This window comes from Somniosus microcephalus, chromosome 2 (assembly GCF_052327205.1).
Source record: "Somniosus microcephalus isolate GS21.2 chromosome 2, FLI_Smic_1.0, whole genome shotgun sequence".
Lineage (NCBI taxonomy): Eukaryota > Metazoa > Chordata > Chondrichthyes > Squaliformes > Somniosidae > Somniosus > Somniosus microcephalus.
The window spans coordinates 235,343,075-235,357,972 of NC_140988.1; the positions used below are offsets into that span (position 1 = coordinate 235,343,075).

Sequence of the window (14,898 nt, forward strand, 5' to 3'; positions counted from 1 at the left end):
TCGCTCGCTCTCTTCCCCCCCCCAGTCGCTCGCTCTCTCTCCCCCCCCCAGTCGATCGCTCTCTTCCCCCCCAAGTCGCTTGCTCTCTTCCCCCCCCCAGTCGCTCGCTCTCTTCCCCCCCCCCGTCGCTCGCTCACTTCCTCCCCCCCCAGTCGCTCGCTCTCTTCCCCCCCCAGTCGCTCGCTCTCTTCCCCCCCCGTCGCTCGCTCTCTTCCCCCGTCGCTCGCTCTCTTCCCCCCCGTCGCTCGCTCTCTTCCCCCCCCAGTCGCTCGCTCTCTTCCCCCCCAGCTCTCTCTCTCCCCGCGCTCTCTCTCTTCCCCCCCCCTCTCTTCCCCCCTCTCTCTCTCTTCCTCCCCTCTCTCTCTTCCCCCCCTCTCTCTCTTCCCCCCCTCTCTCTTCCACTCCCCTCTCTCTCTCTCTTCCCACCCCCCCTCTCTCTCTCTCTCTCTCTCTTCCCACCCCCTCTCTCTCTCTCCTCTTCCCACCCCCCCTCTCTCTCTTCCCACCCCCCTCTCTCTCTCCTCTTCCCACCCCTCTCTCTCTCTTCCCACCCCCTCTCTCTCTCTTCCCACCCCCCTCTCTCTCTCTTCCCACCCCCCTCTCTCTCAATTCAATTCACAATTCAAATCGCTTTATTGGCATGATAAGTTACATCTTATGTTGCAAAGCATCAAAATACATTTATGGTTTAGCACATAAACGCAGTTCTATTTCATACATTGTATAAACAGGTATATCCCTGAGTGTATAAATATACATTCGCATTGTTTATATATATTCTTTTCTTAGTTTACTGGTTGTCCCTCTGTTCATGGCAAGCTGTACATAGTGTGCCGCCAGTGTTATACAGCTTCTCTCTCTCCCAGTAGGAATGGGAGTTTTTGGTTGTCATTCAGATTTCTGAAATCAGGGCATATTTGTGAGAATTTTTGGTAGAAATTCTCCCTGATGCCCTGATATTTCCACAAGCTGTGAGGAAGTGCATCTCTGTCTCCACCACTCCCTGACTGCAGTGAGAGCATATCCTGTCCTCTCTTGGCAGCCTGTCTGCCTGTGTCTGCCTTTTTCGATCGCTAGGCTATGTTCGCTAAGTCTGTACCTTGTCAAGGTTCTTCTCAGTTTGTTATCTTTACCATGGTCAGGTAATCAGCTATGTTTGTATTGTCTGTTAGGGCCAAGTAGCAATTGAGTTTGCTTTGGGTTTTTGTTGTTCTGCCCATATGTCAGATATTTTTCCTTTTGCTTAGCGACGATTGTGTTGGGTCGAATTCTTTGTGTTACCCTGTCACTGTCCTGGGGGCTGGTTATTGTTAGTATTGTTAGTAGTTACTTCACTGAGTCCCAGGACTAGTTGACTGAGGGTATTCTTCTTTATGGTCAGCTCTTGGCATTTCAGGGCGTCGTAGTGATAGCATTGGGGATTGCTCATTTGTAGGTGATTCCAAAATTTGGTGGCTCTTTTTTGGATAGTGATTATTAATGGATATTGGCCTAGTTCCGCCCTGCATGCATTGTTCACTGTTTTCCTTTGAGTCCGGAGGATACTTTTACAGAATTCTGCATGTAGGATCTCAATTGGGTGTTTGTCCCATTTTGCAAATTCTTGGTTGAGTTAGCGGTCCCCATACCTCACTGCCATAGAGTGCAATTGGTTCAATTACTGATTTGAAAATTTTGAGCCAAATGCTAATTGGGAATTTCTATTTGGATTGATTTTTTGATGGCATAGAAAGCCCTTCTTGCTTTCTCTTTCAGTTCATTCACAGCCAGTTTGAAGTTTCCCGTAGAACTGATTTTAAGCCCAAGTATGTGTAGTTAGTGGTTTGTTCAATTTTGGTTCCCACCCCCCTCTCTCTCTCTTCCCACCCCCCTCTCTCTCTCTCTCTTCCCACCCCCTCACTCTCCTCTCTCTCTTCCCACCCCTCTCTCTCTCTCTCTCTCTCTCTTCCCACCTCTCTCTCTCTCTTCCCACCCCTCTCTCTCCTCTCCCACCCCCCTCTCTCTCTCTCTCTTCCCACCCCCCTCTCTCTCTCTTCCCACCCCCCTCTCTCTCTCTCTTCCCACCCCCCTCTCTCTCTCTCTTCCCACCCCCCTCTCTCTCTCTCTTCCCACCCCCCTCTCTCTCTCTTCCCACCCCCCTCTCTCTCTCTTCCCACCCCCCTCTCTCTCTTCCCACCCCCCTCTCTCTCTCTCTTCCACCCCCCTCTCTCTCTCTCTTCCCACCCCCTCTCTCTCTTCCCACCCCCCCCTCTCTCTCTTCCACCCCCCCTCTCTCTCTTCCCACCCCCCCTCTCTCTCTTCCCACCCCCCTCTCTCTCTCTTCCCACCCCCCTCTCTCTCTCTCTCTCTTCCCACCCCCCTCTCTCTCTCTCTCTTCCCACCCCCCTCTCTCTCTCTCTCTTCCCACCCCCCCTCTCTCTCTCTCTCTCTTCCCACCCCCCCTCTCTCTCTCTCTTCCCACCCCCCCTCTCTCTCTCTCTCTTCCCACCCCCCTCCTCTCTCTCTCTCTTCAACAACATGCCCTCGAAAAAGCTTCGGCACCGCCGGGCACTCCAGCTAGTAACTAATAAATGAAAGTGTTCAAAGATTTGTAAACAAGGGACAAGGATTTTTGAATTTAGTGCATTGGGGGACAGGGCGTAAGTCAAGATCAGTGAGGACGGATTGATAGGCGAATTGGATTTCACGTGGAAGAGGTTGAGGGTGGTGGATGAGTTGAAGTTTGTGTATGGTGAAGCTTGGGAGGCCAGTGAGGAGGACACTGCAGTAGTCCGGTATGAAGGCAACAAAAACTTGAATAAGGGCTTCTGTGGCCATGCAATGACAGAGGGTTGGAGATGGAAGTTAGCAGTCTTAGTGATTGATAGGATATGGGGCATGAAGCTTAGAGCAGATCGCACATCTAGTTCAGTCTGAGCAAGCAGATGAGGAACAGGATGGCAAAGGTAGAGAGTTTTTGGCAGCAGCTGAGTAAGATGGTATTGGTTTTCCCAATGTTCAACCAAAGAAAGGTATGGCTCCTCTATGAATTGAGATCAGATTGGCAGTCTGACAACATAGAGGTGGCTGTGGAATTGAAGGTGATGGAAGAGAGATAAAGCTGGAGTCATTAGCATACATATGGAAGCTGGCAATGTACCTGTGGATAATGTCAAAATGTTTTACGAGCGACAGCATGTAAATGTAAAAAGGAGGTGGCTAAAGATGGAACCTTTGGGCACTCCAGAGGTGACGATGTGGGCAGGAAGTCATTGCTAGAGATGTGCTGGCTGTATTGGAAAGTAGACTGTGGTGGAGAGGTCAGGGAAGAAGATGGAGACTATCGAAAACCAGAGAGGTTAAGACAAGGAGGGATAATGCATCACACTCAATCATAGAAGATGCCATTAGTGATTTTGACTTGGGTGATATTGGTAAAGTGTGCTGGGTGAAAACTGGATTGAAGGGATTTGAAGAGAGTTTTGGGGGAAGGTGAGCATGAAGCTTGGTGACAATGATACGATCAAGAACTTGGAGAGAACAGGCAGGTTAGATATGGGAATGTAGTTGGAGAGGACAGAGATCGAGGGGAACTTATTTTGAGGAGTGGGGGTGATAATTGTTTTTGCAGGGGATGCGAATGGTGGCTGTGCTAATGGGGCCATACCGTATTTCTTTATTCTTCCTGTTCTAATTTTCAAAAAGAAATTCATAACAGATTTTGTAAATATATCACAGAATTACAGATACAAGGTCACATTCTTCAAAGTACCAGATGTAGCACTGAGGCTAAAAATAATTTTTTACCTCCAGGTATTATAGAAATTGTAAACAGAAATTTCCAAATGTCATGTTTGAAAAGGTGTTACTGTAGATACTAAAGATCCTTGAATATCACTATCAGTTACTACTTTTCCTGCACTGGTAGCTTTCTTGATTCTGAGTTTCTCCTCTCCATGGAATGCTCTATTGTTGACAAAGTACATTGCTTGGTAGCCCAGCTTCTTCAACTGTGACAGACAACCTCAGACATGTAAATCTGTGACTTGGGGATAATTATTTTTTAAACTACTAACCTACTTGTTCACCTGATTTCTATCATATTGTGCAATTATCTCTTGAGAAGCTTGAATAATCAGCATTTAAAATTTCACAAGATTGAGGCAAATTGCTTATTAATTCATTCATTCTCATCAATATTTCGATCATAACTGGAATATGACTCAATCTGTCATACTGACCTGTGCTAAAGTCGTGCTTTGCTCCCTAAGAAGAGGTTGTTGTTGCATCATGTGCTGTGTGTTAATTGGACCAGTTTTAATTGTTCCTTGAATCTGATTGGTTTGAATGTCTTGCCCCTGCACTGTGATGGATGTAGATTGCTGGATGTTGGAAAAGTTTCCTGTTGTGAGCTGCACCGAACTAAAGTTTAGTCCTGGTGTTGACTGTTGCAAAAACATCTTAAAAAGGTAAAAGTTGGTCAGTCCAAACTTTTTTTTATGAACAAGAAGCACACTGTCAAAAGGACCTGTTTATTTGCAAAGTTGTAAACTTTTTAAGAGTTTCATGTAGTACTGCACCTTTCTCGAGTAAGCGACAATATGTATACGTAAAAAAGATCTTGGGTCAGAATTTGTTGTCAAAATAATGGCAAGGCTAATGGCACTCACTGTTATTTATGGGTAAATGGTACAGCAACCTCAGGGGAGGAGCAGATGCGCAGTTAAATGTGAATATCCAAAAGTTGCTGTCCGAGTTGCGCCGCTCCATCGTTAGCTTTGTGAAAACGGCATCTCATCTTAGCCTCCCTTTTACTTTATAGGGACTTTGTTTTTGCCCATTAAACGTGCCACAGAAAGAGAAGTCTTGTCATTACAAGTGTAAGTACCCTTTTAACGACTTGATAAGTGTTAATGACTGTTATTCAACCTCTCCGGCACTGAAAATTAACTAGTACAAGTGTGGAGTCTCATTCCTTCAGGTTTTTAATTTTTCGGGGAGAATTTAAAAATGTCAAATTTTTAACAAAAATTCCTGCTTTTCCTTTCCGTCCCTTTTTTTCTCTCTCTCAATCCAATCTTTCTTTCCCTCTCTTTATTTCTTTCTGTACCTGATCTGACATTGAATTCACCCACTCTAATTCACTCTCCTTCTTGTCACAGAGTCATAGAGTTATACAGCACAGAAAGAGGCCCTTCGGCCCATTGTGTCCGCGCCGGCCATCAAGCCCTGTCTAATTTAATCCCATTTTCCAGCATTTGGTCCGTAGCCTTGTATGCTATGGCATTTCAAGTGCACATCCAAATGCTTCTTGAATGTTGTGAGGGTTCCTGCCTCTACCACCCTTTCAGGCAGTGAGTTCCAGATTCCAACCACCCTCTGGGTGAAAATGTTTTTCCTCAAATCCCCTCTAAACCTCCTGCCCCTTACCTTGAATCTATGCCCCCTTGTTATTGACACCTCTACTAAGGGGAAAAGTTCCTATCTACCCTATCTATGCCCCTCATAATTTTGTACACCTCAATCAGGTTCCCCCCTCAGCCTTCTCTGCTCCAAGGAAAACAACCCCAGCCTGTCCAGTCTTTCTTCATAGCTGAAGCGCTCCAGCCCAGGTAACATCCTGGTAAATCTCCTCTGCACCCTCTCCAAAGCAATCACATCCTTCCTATAGTGTGGCGACCAGAACTGCACACAGTACTCCAGCTGTGGCCTTACCAGCATTTTGTACAGCTCCATCATAACCTCCCTGCTCTTATATTCTATGCCTCGGCTAATGAAGGCAAGTATCCCATATGCCTTTTTAACCACCTTATCCACCTGTTCTGCTGCCTTCAGGGATCTATGTACATGCACACCAAGGTCCCTCTGATCCTCTGTCTTTCCATTCATTGTGTATTCCCTTGCCTTGTTAGTCCCTCCAAAATGCATCACCTCACACTTTTCAGGGTTAAATTCCATTTGCCACTCTTCCGCCCATCTGACCAACCCATCTATATCGTCCTGTAGCCTGAGGCTTCCCTCCTCGCTATTTACCACCCCACCAATTTTCGTGTCATCTGCGAACTTACTGATCATACCTTTTACATTCACATCCAAATCATTAATGTAGACCACAAACAGCAAGGGACCCAGCACCGATCCCTGCGGTACCCCACTGGACACAGTCTTCCAGTCACAAAAACAACCTTCCACCATCACCCTCTGATTCTGCCACTAAGCCAGTTTTGGATCCAATGTGCCAAGGCACCCTGGATCCCATGGGCTCTTACCTTCCTGACCAGTCTCCTATGCGGGACTTTATCAAAAGCCTTACTGAAATCCATGTAAACCACATCCACTGCACTACCCTCATCCACACACCTAGTCACCCCCTCTCAAAATTCAATCAAATTGGTCAGACATGATCTTCCCTTGACAAAGCCATGCTGGCTATCCCTATTTAATCCTTGCCTCTCCAAGTGGAGACTAATTCTGTCCCTCAGAATTTTTTCCAATAATTTCCCTACCACTGATGTTAGGCTCACTGGCCTGTAATTCCCTGGTTTATCCCTACTAGCCTTCTTGAATAATGGTACTACGTTAGCTGTTCTCCAGTCCTCTGGCACAGCCCCTGTGGCCAGAGAGGTTCTGAAAATTTGTGTCAGAGCCCCTGCAATCTCCTCCTTTGCCTCACATAGTAGCCTGGGATACATCTCGTCCGGGCCTGGGGATTTATCCACTTTTAAGCCTGCTAAAACCGCTAGTACCTCCTCCCTCTCGATGCTAATATGTTCAAGTATATGCCCGATTTCTATGTCCACATCGTCCTTCTCCATAGTGGTCATTATTTCCCAATCCTTTAATCTGATTGGTTAAGGAGATACCCTGTTGGTTGCCCTGTTCACTCAGGTCCCAGATGCCCTGTTTCCCTTGCTGCACCGTTATCAGCTCGCACTTTTGAGCTGAAGGGTGCAGGGGCAAGTCTAACTAACGACAGATACGGTTAGATGCCTTGTTACAGCAAATTCTGGCCCATTCGTTGTGCCTATTTAACCATTTATGATATTAAAAATAGTGACTGCCCCAAGAATCTAAAGTAATTATATATGCTTACAGCCCCACATGTGTGACCAATTGATTGTAACAGGGCAGACCTAACACACTTGAATAACAACCATCAGCTTCTTAAGTAAAAATCATTCCCCACCTCTCACTGAACATGATTTAAGCCCTCAATCTTCACTCCTGCAACATTTCTGACCTTTCACTTTCCCCTATTGAGCAAGATTTTGTCCCTCAAACCCTTGCCCCCACCTCACTGAGCAAGATTATGACCAACAAACACTGCTCTCCGCCCCACCCCACACTGAGGAAATTATCAACATCTCCACCCCTATAGCTGGATTTACCCCTCACCCCACCCTAATACCTCCGAGCTAAATTTCATCCCTGAACCCTCACTCCCCCTGCAAAAGACTGACTCCTCCCACTGCCCCCCCCCCCCCCGAGCAAAATTTCTGGTTCTAACCAACCCACTGGCGGCAGTTGCTAGTCACAGGTCACCCACCCCCTAGCCTACTTCATTTACAGTAACTGACCCTCTCAACTGCATTTCCCTTCCACACTTCCTCCATCACTGGGTGTGTTTTTCCTCCCCTGATGGTTGACTGTTCCATGCCTCAATCCCCCTACATCTTCTGATCTGAATTTCCCTTCCGTTACCCTTCCTCCTTTTCCCCTCTTCTCTTCCACTGTCTTTCCTCTTCGGTTCCCTCTTTCCCCTCCCTGCTCCCCCACACTGATTCCATTATCCCCCATCCTCTAACCCTGCTTGACCTAAAACATTCAAATTAGTCTTGACTACTCATGTGCAATACCACATGAAATTAACAAGCAATATATTAAAAGTCTTATAGCATATACCTCCTCTAAGTGTCACACTTACTTGCCTTAATACTTCCTATCCTTATTTTCTGTAATGCTATCTTGAGTCACAATTCAATGTTCCTATTATACTCGGCTCTCCTACCCGAGTCTAAAAGTGGCAATATTCAATAATTAGACCTACTCATGACTCACTGGATCATGCAATCAACCCTGACTTCAATCAGCAGGCCTAATTCCAGCAGCATTTCTCTCTAGGTACGTTTTCCCACCTTTGCTTTCTCCATGTGCGTTTCTCTTTTGTGTTCTCCATTATCTATTTTGAAGGCATATGCTCTTTTCTCAAAGATCCATTGCCTGCTGTTTTCTCCATCTCTGACCAGAAAATCAAGCGCAGATCTTTATAGCAGGATCTCCACCACTTTCTCGGAGCGGCTGCAGGGCATTCTGGAGGGGGAGGGTGAACAGCCAGTTGTCGTGGTGCATATCGGTACCAACGACATAGGTAAAAAAACGGGATGAGGTCCTAAAAGCTGAATATAGGTGTAAAGTCTGTGGGTTGTATAGCGAAGTAATACACAGACTACAAGAGTAACTTAAACAGGACTTTACTATTCGAAGGTCGGGGCGAATCTGCCCAATAAATCCTGACACAGCACTTATATACTGGTGTGGTCACCGTCGTTATTACAGTATACAGCAGCCAAGATAAAGTAGTGCCACACCTAAAATAGTTCTCTTAAAGGTGAACGGTTACATACAATAGTTCTCTTAAAGGTAGAACAGTTACATACACTACAATCCTCCCTTTTTAGCTTACAACATACTTATTCCCCATTAACCATATCATTAGAACATATATACAAATTATGTAAAACAGTTCACAGATTCAGTCTCTCTGGAGGTCTCCTGACTCTGTCCGGATAATGCCTCGGTGGTGTAGTAGTTTTCGGCGGGGTAGTAGGTTCTTCCGGCAAGGCCGATTCAGCTTGAAGGACAGTGTCAGGATCATCTGATTCCAGTATTACCAGATCAGAGGTAGGTGCTCTGGGTATCTCTGTTTCTACATTAGCCGTGTAAGGTTGTGGAGTAGGTTGGCTCTTTGTGGATGACCCTATGATCTGGTCAACATGGCGCCTTATTATGCTGTCACCAATGTCCACTGTATACAGCAGCGGCCCTAGCCTTTTTACAATAGTTCCAGGCTGCCATTTCTCGGTACGGTAGTCCCGGGCCAAAACTTGTTGACCTGTCTGAAAAGATCTAGTTGGCCTTTCATTCATGCCCTGGAACTGCCGGTTCTCTACGTCCCTTCTGACGTTTGGCTTAATCAAATCCAGCCGGCATCTTAGTCTTCTATTGAAAAACATCATGGCGGGAGTTTGATTTGTGACCGCATGTGTTGCATTCCTGTATGCCAACAAGAAGTTATCTACCTTATGTTGTAAGTTGATGTTCTCATTACCCATGGCCTTTATGGCCTTCTTGAAGGTCTGGACAAACCTTTCAGCTAAGCCATTGGTGGCGGGATGGTATGGGGCTGACGTGTAGTGCTTGACCCCATTGCTTTTTAAGAACTTCCTGAATTCTTCGGACACAAATTGTGGTCCATTATCAGAACAGACCTGTTCCGGCAGCCCATTCCTGGCAAACATGGTCCTTAATACTGTGATGGTTTTTTCCGTGGTGGTGGAGGACATCTTTATTACCTCCGGCCACTTGGAGTGTGCATCCACCGCTATTAGAAACATTGAGTCCATAAATGGACCAGCAAAGTCGATGTGTACCCTTTGCCAAGGAGATGAGGGCCACTCCCATGGATGCAGAGGAGCTTGTGGTGGCGCGTTTTGGACCTTCTGGCATCCTAGACAACTCTTGGTTATTTCCTCGATGTCTCCATCAATACCTGGCCACCACACAAACGCTCTTGCTAGGTTCTTCATTTTCACTCCACCCAGATGCCCCTCGTGAAGTTCCTTTAGCACCTTATGCTGAAGTTTGGGTGGGATCACCACTCTCGATCCACACATCAAGGTTCCTCGGCACACTGACAGCTGTTCTTTCCGTTGCGAAAATGCTGGCAGTGTTGGTTCGCCATGTGCTGGCCATCCCTCCACTGTTAGATCGTAGACCCGTGAGAGAGTCGGGTCATTTCTTGTTTCATTCTCGATCATCGAATTGGTTACTGGTAGACATTCTACTATGGATGAGTGGAACATTTCTACCGGGTCCATTGTAGCCGCCTCTTCTACTACCGGCAACGGTAGGCGCGATAACCCATCAGCATTTCCATGCTGTTTGGAGCTTTTGTATTCAATGTCATATTGGTGTGCCCCAAGTAACACGGACCACCTCTGTAACCTTTGCGCTGTCATAGTGGAAACGGCCTTGTTAGGGTTGAATATGGACACCAACGGCTGGTGGTCTGTCAGTAATGTGAACTTCTTGCCCTGCAGGTAATGATTGAATTTCTTTACTCCCCACACAAGGCTGAGGGCCTCCCTGTCTATCTGAGCGTAATTTCGCTCTGCGGAGGTCAACGATCGGGACGCAAATACGACTGGCCTTTCCGAGCCATTTGGTAACTTGTGTGAAAGTACTGCTCCAATTCCATAAGGGGAAGCATCACAAGCTAGGCGAAGAGGTAACGTTGGGTTGAAATGAGCCAACACTTCCTCAGAGCTAATCAACGCCTTGCCTCTGCGAAAGGCCTTTTTACAGTCCTCGCTCCACTTCAATGACACTTCTTTCCGTAACAGAGCATTCAGCGGATGTAGCACCGTGGATAAATTTGGCAGAAACTTATGATAATAATTAATCAACCCCAGAAACGATCTCAACTGTGAAACGTTTTCCGGAGCGGGGGCCTTCACGACAGCTTCTATCTTGTCAGGCGACTTGTGCAGCCCCTCTTGGTCAATGACATGACCGCAGTACGAGATCCGTTTCTGGAAGAACTCACATTTCTGGCGATTAACTCGAAGGCCATATTCCTTCAACCTGGTGAGCACCAGTTTCAAATTTGTGAGGTGTTCCTCCTCGTCTTCTCCCGTAATCAGGATATCGTCCAAGTAACACTGCGTGCTTGGAACACCTTGTAAGACCTGCTCCATTGCCCTCTGCCAAATTGCTGGAGCCGAAGCTACTCCAAAAACCAGTCTATTATAACGATACAAGCCTCTGTGCGTGTTGATTGTGAGATACTGGCGCGACTCTTCCTCGACTTCCATTTGTAAGTATGCCTGTGCCAGGTCTATCTTGGTGAAGTGTTGCCCGCCAGACAATGAAGCAAAGATATCCTCAATCCGCGGAAGCGGGTATTGTACCGTGTGCAGCACCGGATTAACTGTGATCTTGAAATCTCCGCAGATGCGGACCTTCCCCAGTCCCCCTGGCTTGTTACTTGATGAAGACTTCATGACGGGAACAATGGGCGTGGCCCACTCACTCCAGTCCACCTTAGACAGTACCCCTGAACGTTCAAGCTCTTCCAGTTCTGCCTCCACAGCAGGTCGTATTGCATGTTCTGCAATCTTGATTTTTGCTTTAATTCCTCTCAGTGTTCCCAGTCCTTGCTGGAATACCTCTTTAGCTTCGTCCAATATTCTGGACAACCGTTCAGGTTTGACCTCTTCCTTCCCGGAATCTACCATCATTGTGTTTAGTGAATGCCAGTCTATCTTTATTTTCCTGATCCACTCCCGTCCCAGAAGTGGTGGACCTCCCTCGGGCAGCACATACAAGTCCATCCTTTGGTAATCTTTGTCTTTGTATCTCACCTTGACTTCTATCTTTCCGATGGGGTATACTTTGTGCCCCGTGTATGTCTGCAATACTATCTCCGTATCCCGTAGGGGAATATGTTTGAATAACTTTTTGTAATCATGCTTATTCATGACCGTCAACGCCGATCCGGTGTCCACTTCCATCTTCACTTGGACTTTTGCAATCTGCAGTGTGATCCAGATAGTTTGTCGGTCAGCTTCTTTACTCACATTATGAATCCTCAGACTACCCAGTGCCTTGCTGTTGGAGTCTGAGTCCGAATTCTGTTCATCTGGACTCTTCCCAGTCACCTCATGTACCTTTCTGTACTTCTTCTGCAGTGACTTATTATTGTTGTTCTTCTTTCCTGACTGGCATACCTTAGCTATGTGGCCAAGCTTGCCACATTTCCTACAGTCCTGGTTTTTAACCCAGCATTGGTTCTGGTCGTGTGTTGTCTTCCCACGAGAACATTTCGTTGTACCCGAAGTCATTTGATCCACACTGAGTACCGCTGTCTTCTGCTGCATTTCCGCCGTGCCTCTCGCTGCGGCTTCGTGCGATGCTGCAATAAGGACAGCCTTATCAAGTGTAAGATCATTCTCTTCGAGTAGTCGTTTTTGCGTTCCTTCCTTTGACAATCCACACACGAACTTGTCTCGCAATGCCTCTGTCAGATTTCCTCTAAACTGGCAGTATTTCGCTAGTCTACGCAGCTCGACCAAGTACTCCGTGTTGCTTTCCTCTTTTCGTTGCGTTCTCCCGTAAAATTTAGATCGTTCCGCTAACATCAGCGGTGCGGGGTTAAAATGATCCTTCAGGACAGCAACAATATTATCGAAAGACTGATCCGCCGGTTTAGCTGGTGATAGGAGATGCTTCAATAACCCGTATGTCCTCGCACCCATTGAGTTTAATAAGGTTAGAGCTTTTTCATAATTTGCTATCTTATTAGCCGTACAATATATCTCGATGCGTTCTACATACGTGGGCCAGTCTTCCACCTCGGCATTGAAACCGTTGCTGTTACTATGCTTAGGCATCTTCACACTCTTCCTGAGAAACAACAACAATATTCTTTAACTTTTTTTTCCAGATGGCGGTTTCCCGCGCTTATCTTCTTTCCCTGCCCACTTTAAAAATGGCGGTTCCCGCTTCTGTCTTCTTCCCCGCCTACTGGCGGCTTCCCGCGTTTCTTCCCCTGGCAGGAGGGGTAAGCTTCCCTCGGGCGACGGCCGCTGGCTTTCGGGTTTGCAGCCTGCGCGTCGGCTTCAGCGCGTTCCCTTCTCTCGGCAGGGCAGCCGGTGCTGGGTACAACCCGTTGGCGGCGAACAGTTTCAGCCGCTGGGCTGGATCTCGCTCAGCCTTCCTCGCTCGGGCTCTGTCTCTCCCGCTCGCTCGGGCTCCCAATCGCGCCTCCAGCCCTCTCGCAGTCCGGTGCTTCCCTCCCCGGCTGCGGCTACGTTCTCCGCGGTTTATTTATTTTATCGTCCCGCGCCTTACGATCCGGTCGCAGCGCTTCGTGGCCTCAATCACGGTCTGGCCTTTTTCACCCCAATCGCGCCTCCCAGCTTCTCGCAGTCCGGTGCTTTCCTCCCCGGCTGCGGCTGAGTTCTCCGTGGCTTATTTATTTTTATATCTTCCCGCGCCTTACGATCCCGGTCGCAGCGCCTCGTGGTCGCGGTAGTTGTCCGGCCTTTTTCGCCGTCGCGGTCTAGCCGTCTCACGACGCTCCCCAGCCCGCTTGTACCGCGGCTTCTGCTCCACGCTGCCCCAGTCTCAGCGCCTCTGGGCCCGACTTCTGTCCGGCTCCTTTCCCCCCTCGACCGTGGTCGAGTGCACCGCCCTTATCCTCCGTTTATTTGTTTCTATTTTCCCTTTACTCACAGTCACCGTGGCTGACTTGCTTCTCGTGTTGATCGGCTCACTCACCACCGTGGCAGAAGGGACAATCCGTGCCTGTTGCTGATGGAAGACTTCGTGTTTGAAATCTTCCTCCTTTCTTGGTCTGCAGACTCGAGTTTTCTCTCAGCAAAACGACGAGGGCGGGTGCCTCTTCTCGACGCTCGTTTACTTCTTCAGAAGTATTGTTGCCGCAGGGTAAGATCGAACTCGTCGCCACTGTAAAGTCTGTGGGTTGTATAGCGAAGTAATACACAGACTACAAGAGTAACTTAAACAGGACTTTACTATTCGAAGGTCAGGGCGAATCTACCCAATAAGTTCTGCCACAGCACTTATATACCGGTGTGGTCACCGTCGGTATTACAGTATACAGCAGCCAGGATAAAGTAGTGCCACACCTAAAATAGTTCTCTTAAAGGTGGACGGTTACATATGATAGTTCTCTTAAAGGTAGAACAGTTACATACACTACAATAGGGAGTTAGGAGGTATCGGGAGTTAGGAGGTAAATTAAAAAATTAGGACCTCAAAGGTAGTAATCTCAAGCTTGCTACCAGTGCCACGTGCTAGTCAGAGTAGAAATAGAAGGATATTTCAGATGAATACATGGCTAGAAGAATGGTGCAAGGGGGAGGGATTCAAATTCCTGGGACATTGGAACCGGTTCTGGGGAGGTGGGACCAGTACAAACTGGACGGTTTGCACCTGGGCAGGACCGGGACCGATGTCCTAGGGGGAGTGTTTGCTAGTGTTGTTGCGGAGGGTTTAAACTAAAATGGTAGGGGGTTGGGAACCTGTGCAGGGAGACAGAGGAAAGGGAAGCAAGGATAGAAGCAAAAGACAGGAAGGAGAAAAGCAAAAGTGGAAGGCAGAGAAATCAAGGGTGTAAATCAAACATGGCTGCAGTAAACAATAATTCTAAAAGGTGTTTAAAAAAACAAGCCTGAAGGCTTTGTGTCTTAATGCGAGGAGCATTCGTAATAAGGCATAAAAATAAAACAAAAAAGGTGACTCAACCGTGGCTAACGAGGGAAATTAGGGATAGCATAAGATCCAAGGAGAGGACACATAAATTGACCAGAAAAAGCAGCAAACCTGAGGATTTAGGATTCAGCAAAGGAGGACAAAGGGATTAATTAAGAGGGGGAAAATAGAGTATGAGAGTAAGCTTGCAGGGAACATAAAAACTGACTGTAAAAGCTTTTATAGATATGTGAAGAGAAAAAGATTGGTAAAGTCAAGCATAGGTCCCTTGCAGTCAGAATCAGGGGAATTTATAATGAGGAACAAAGACATGGCAGACCAATTAAATACATACTTTGGTTCTGTCTTCACAAAGGAGGACACAAATAAACTCCCAGAGATGTCAGGGAACATAAGGTCTAA

The 14,898-nt window shown here is 47.2% G+C and overlaps 1 protein-coding gene across 19 annotated transcripts in view; it reads right to left on the bottom strand.

Moving 5' to 3' along the window:
• Window positions 1-14,898, bottom strand: part of clocka (clock circadian regulator a) — a 311,097-nt gene that overhangs the window by 19,686 nt on the left and 276,513 nt on the right. For 16 of the 19 annotated variants that reach the window (XR_015074178.1, XR_015074174.1, XM_085970176.1 and 13 more), the window contains one exon: window positions 4,221-4,439. The exons of the other annotated variants lie outside the window; for them this stretch is intronic. Coding sequence is in view for 14 of the 16 variants with exons in the window: in XM_085970176.1 (XP_085826302.1) it covers window positions 4,221-4,439 (219 nt within the window). In the remaining 2 variants the exon portion in view is untranslated. The remainder of the gene's footprint in view (window positions 1-4,220; window positions 4,440-14,898) is intronic. 19 annotated transcript variants of the gene reach the window in all.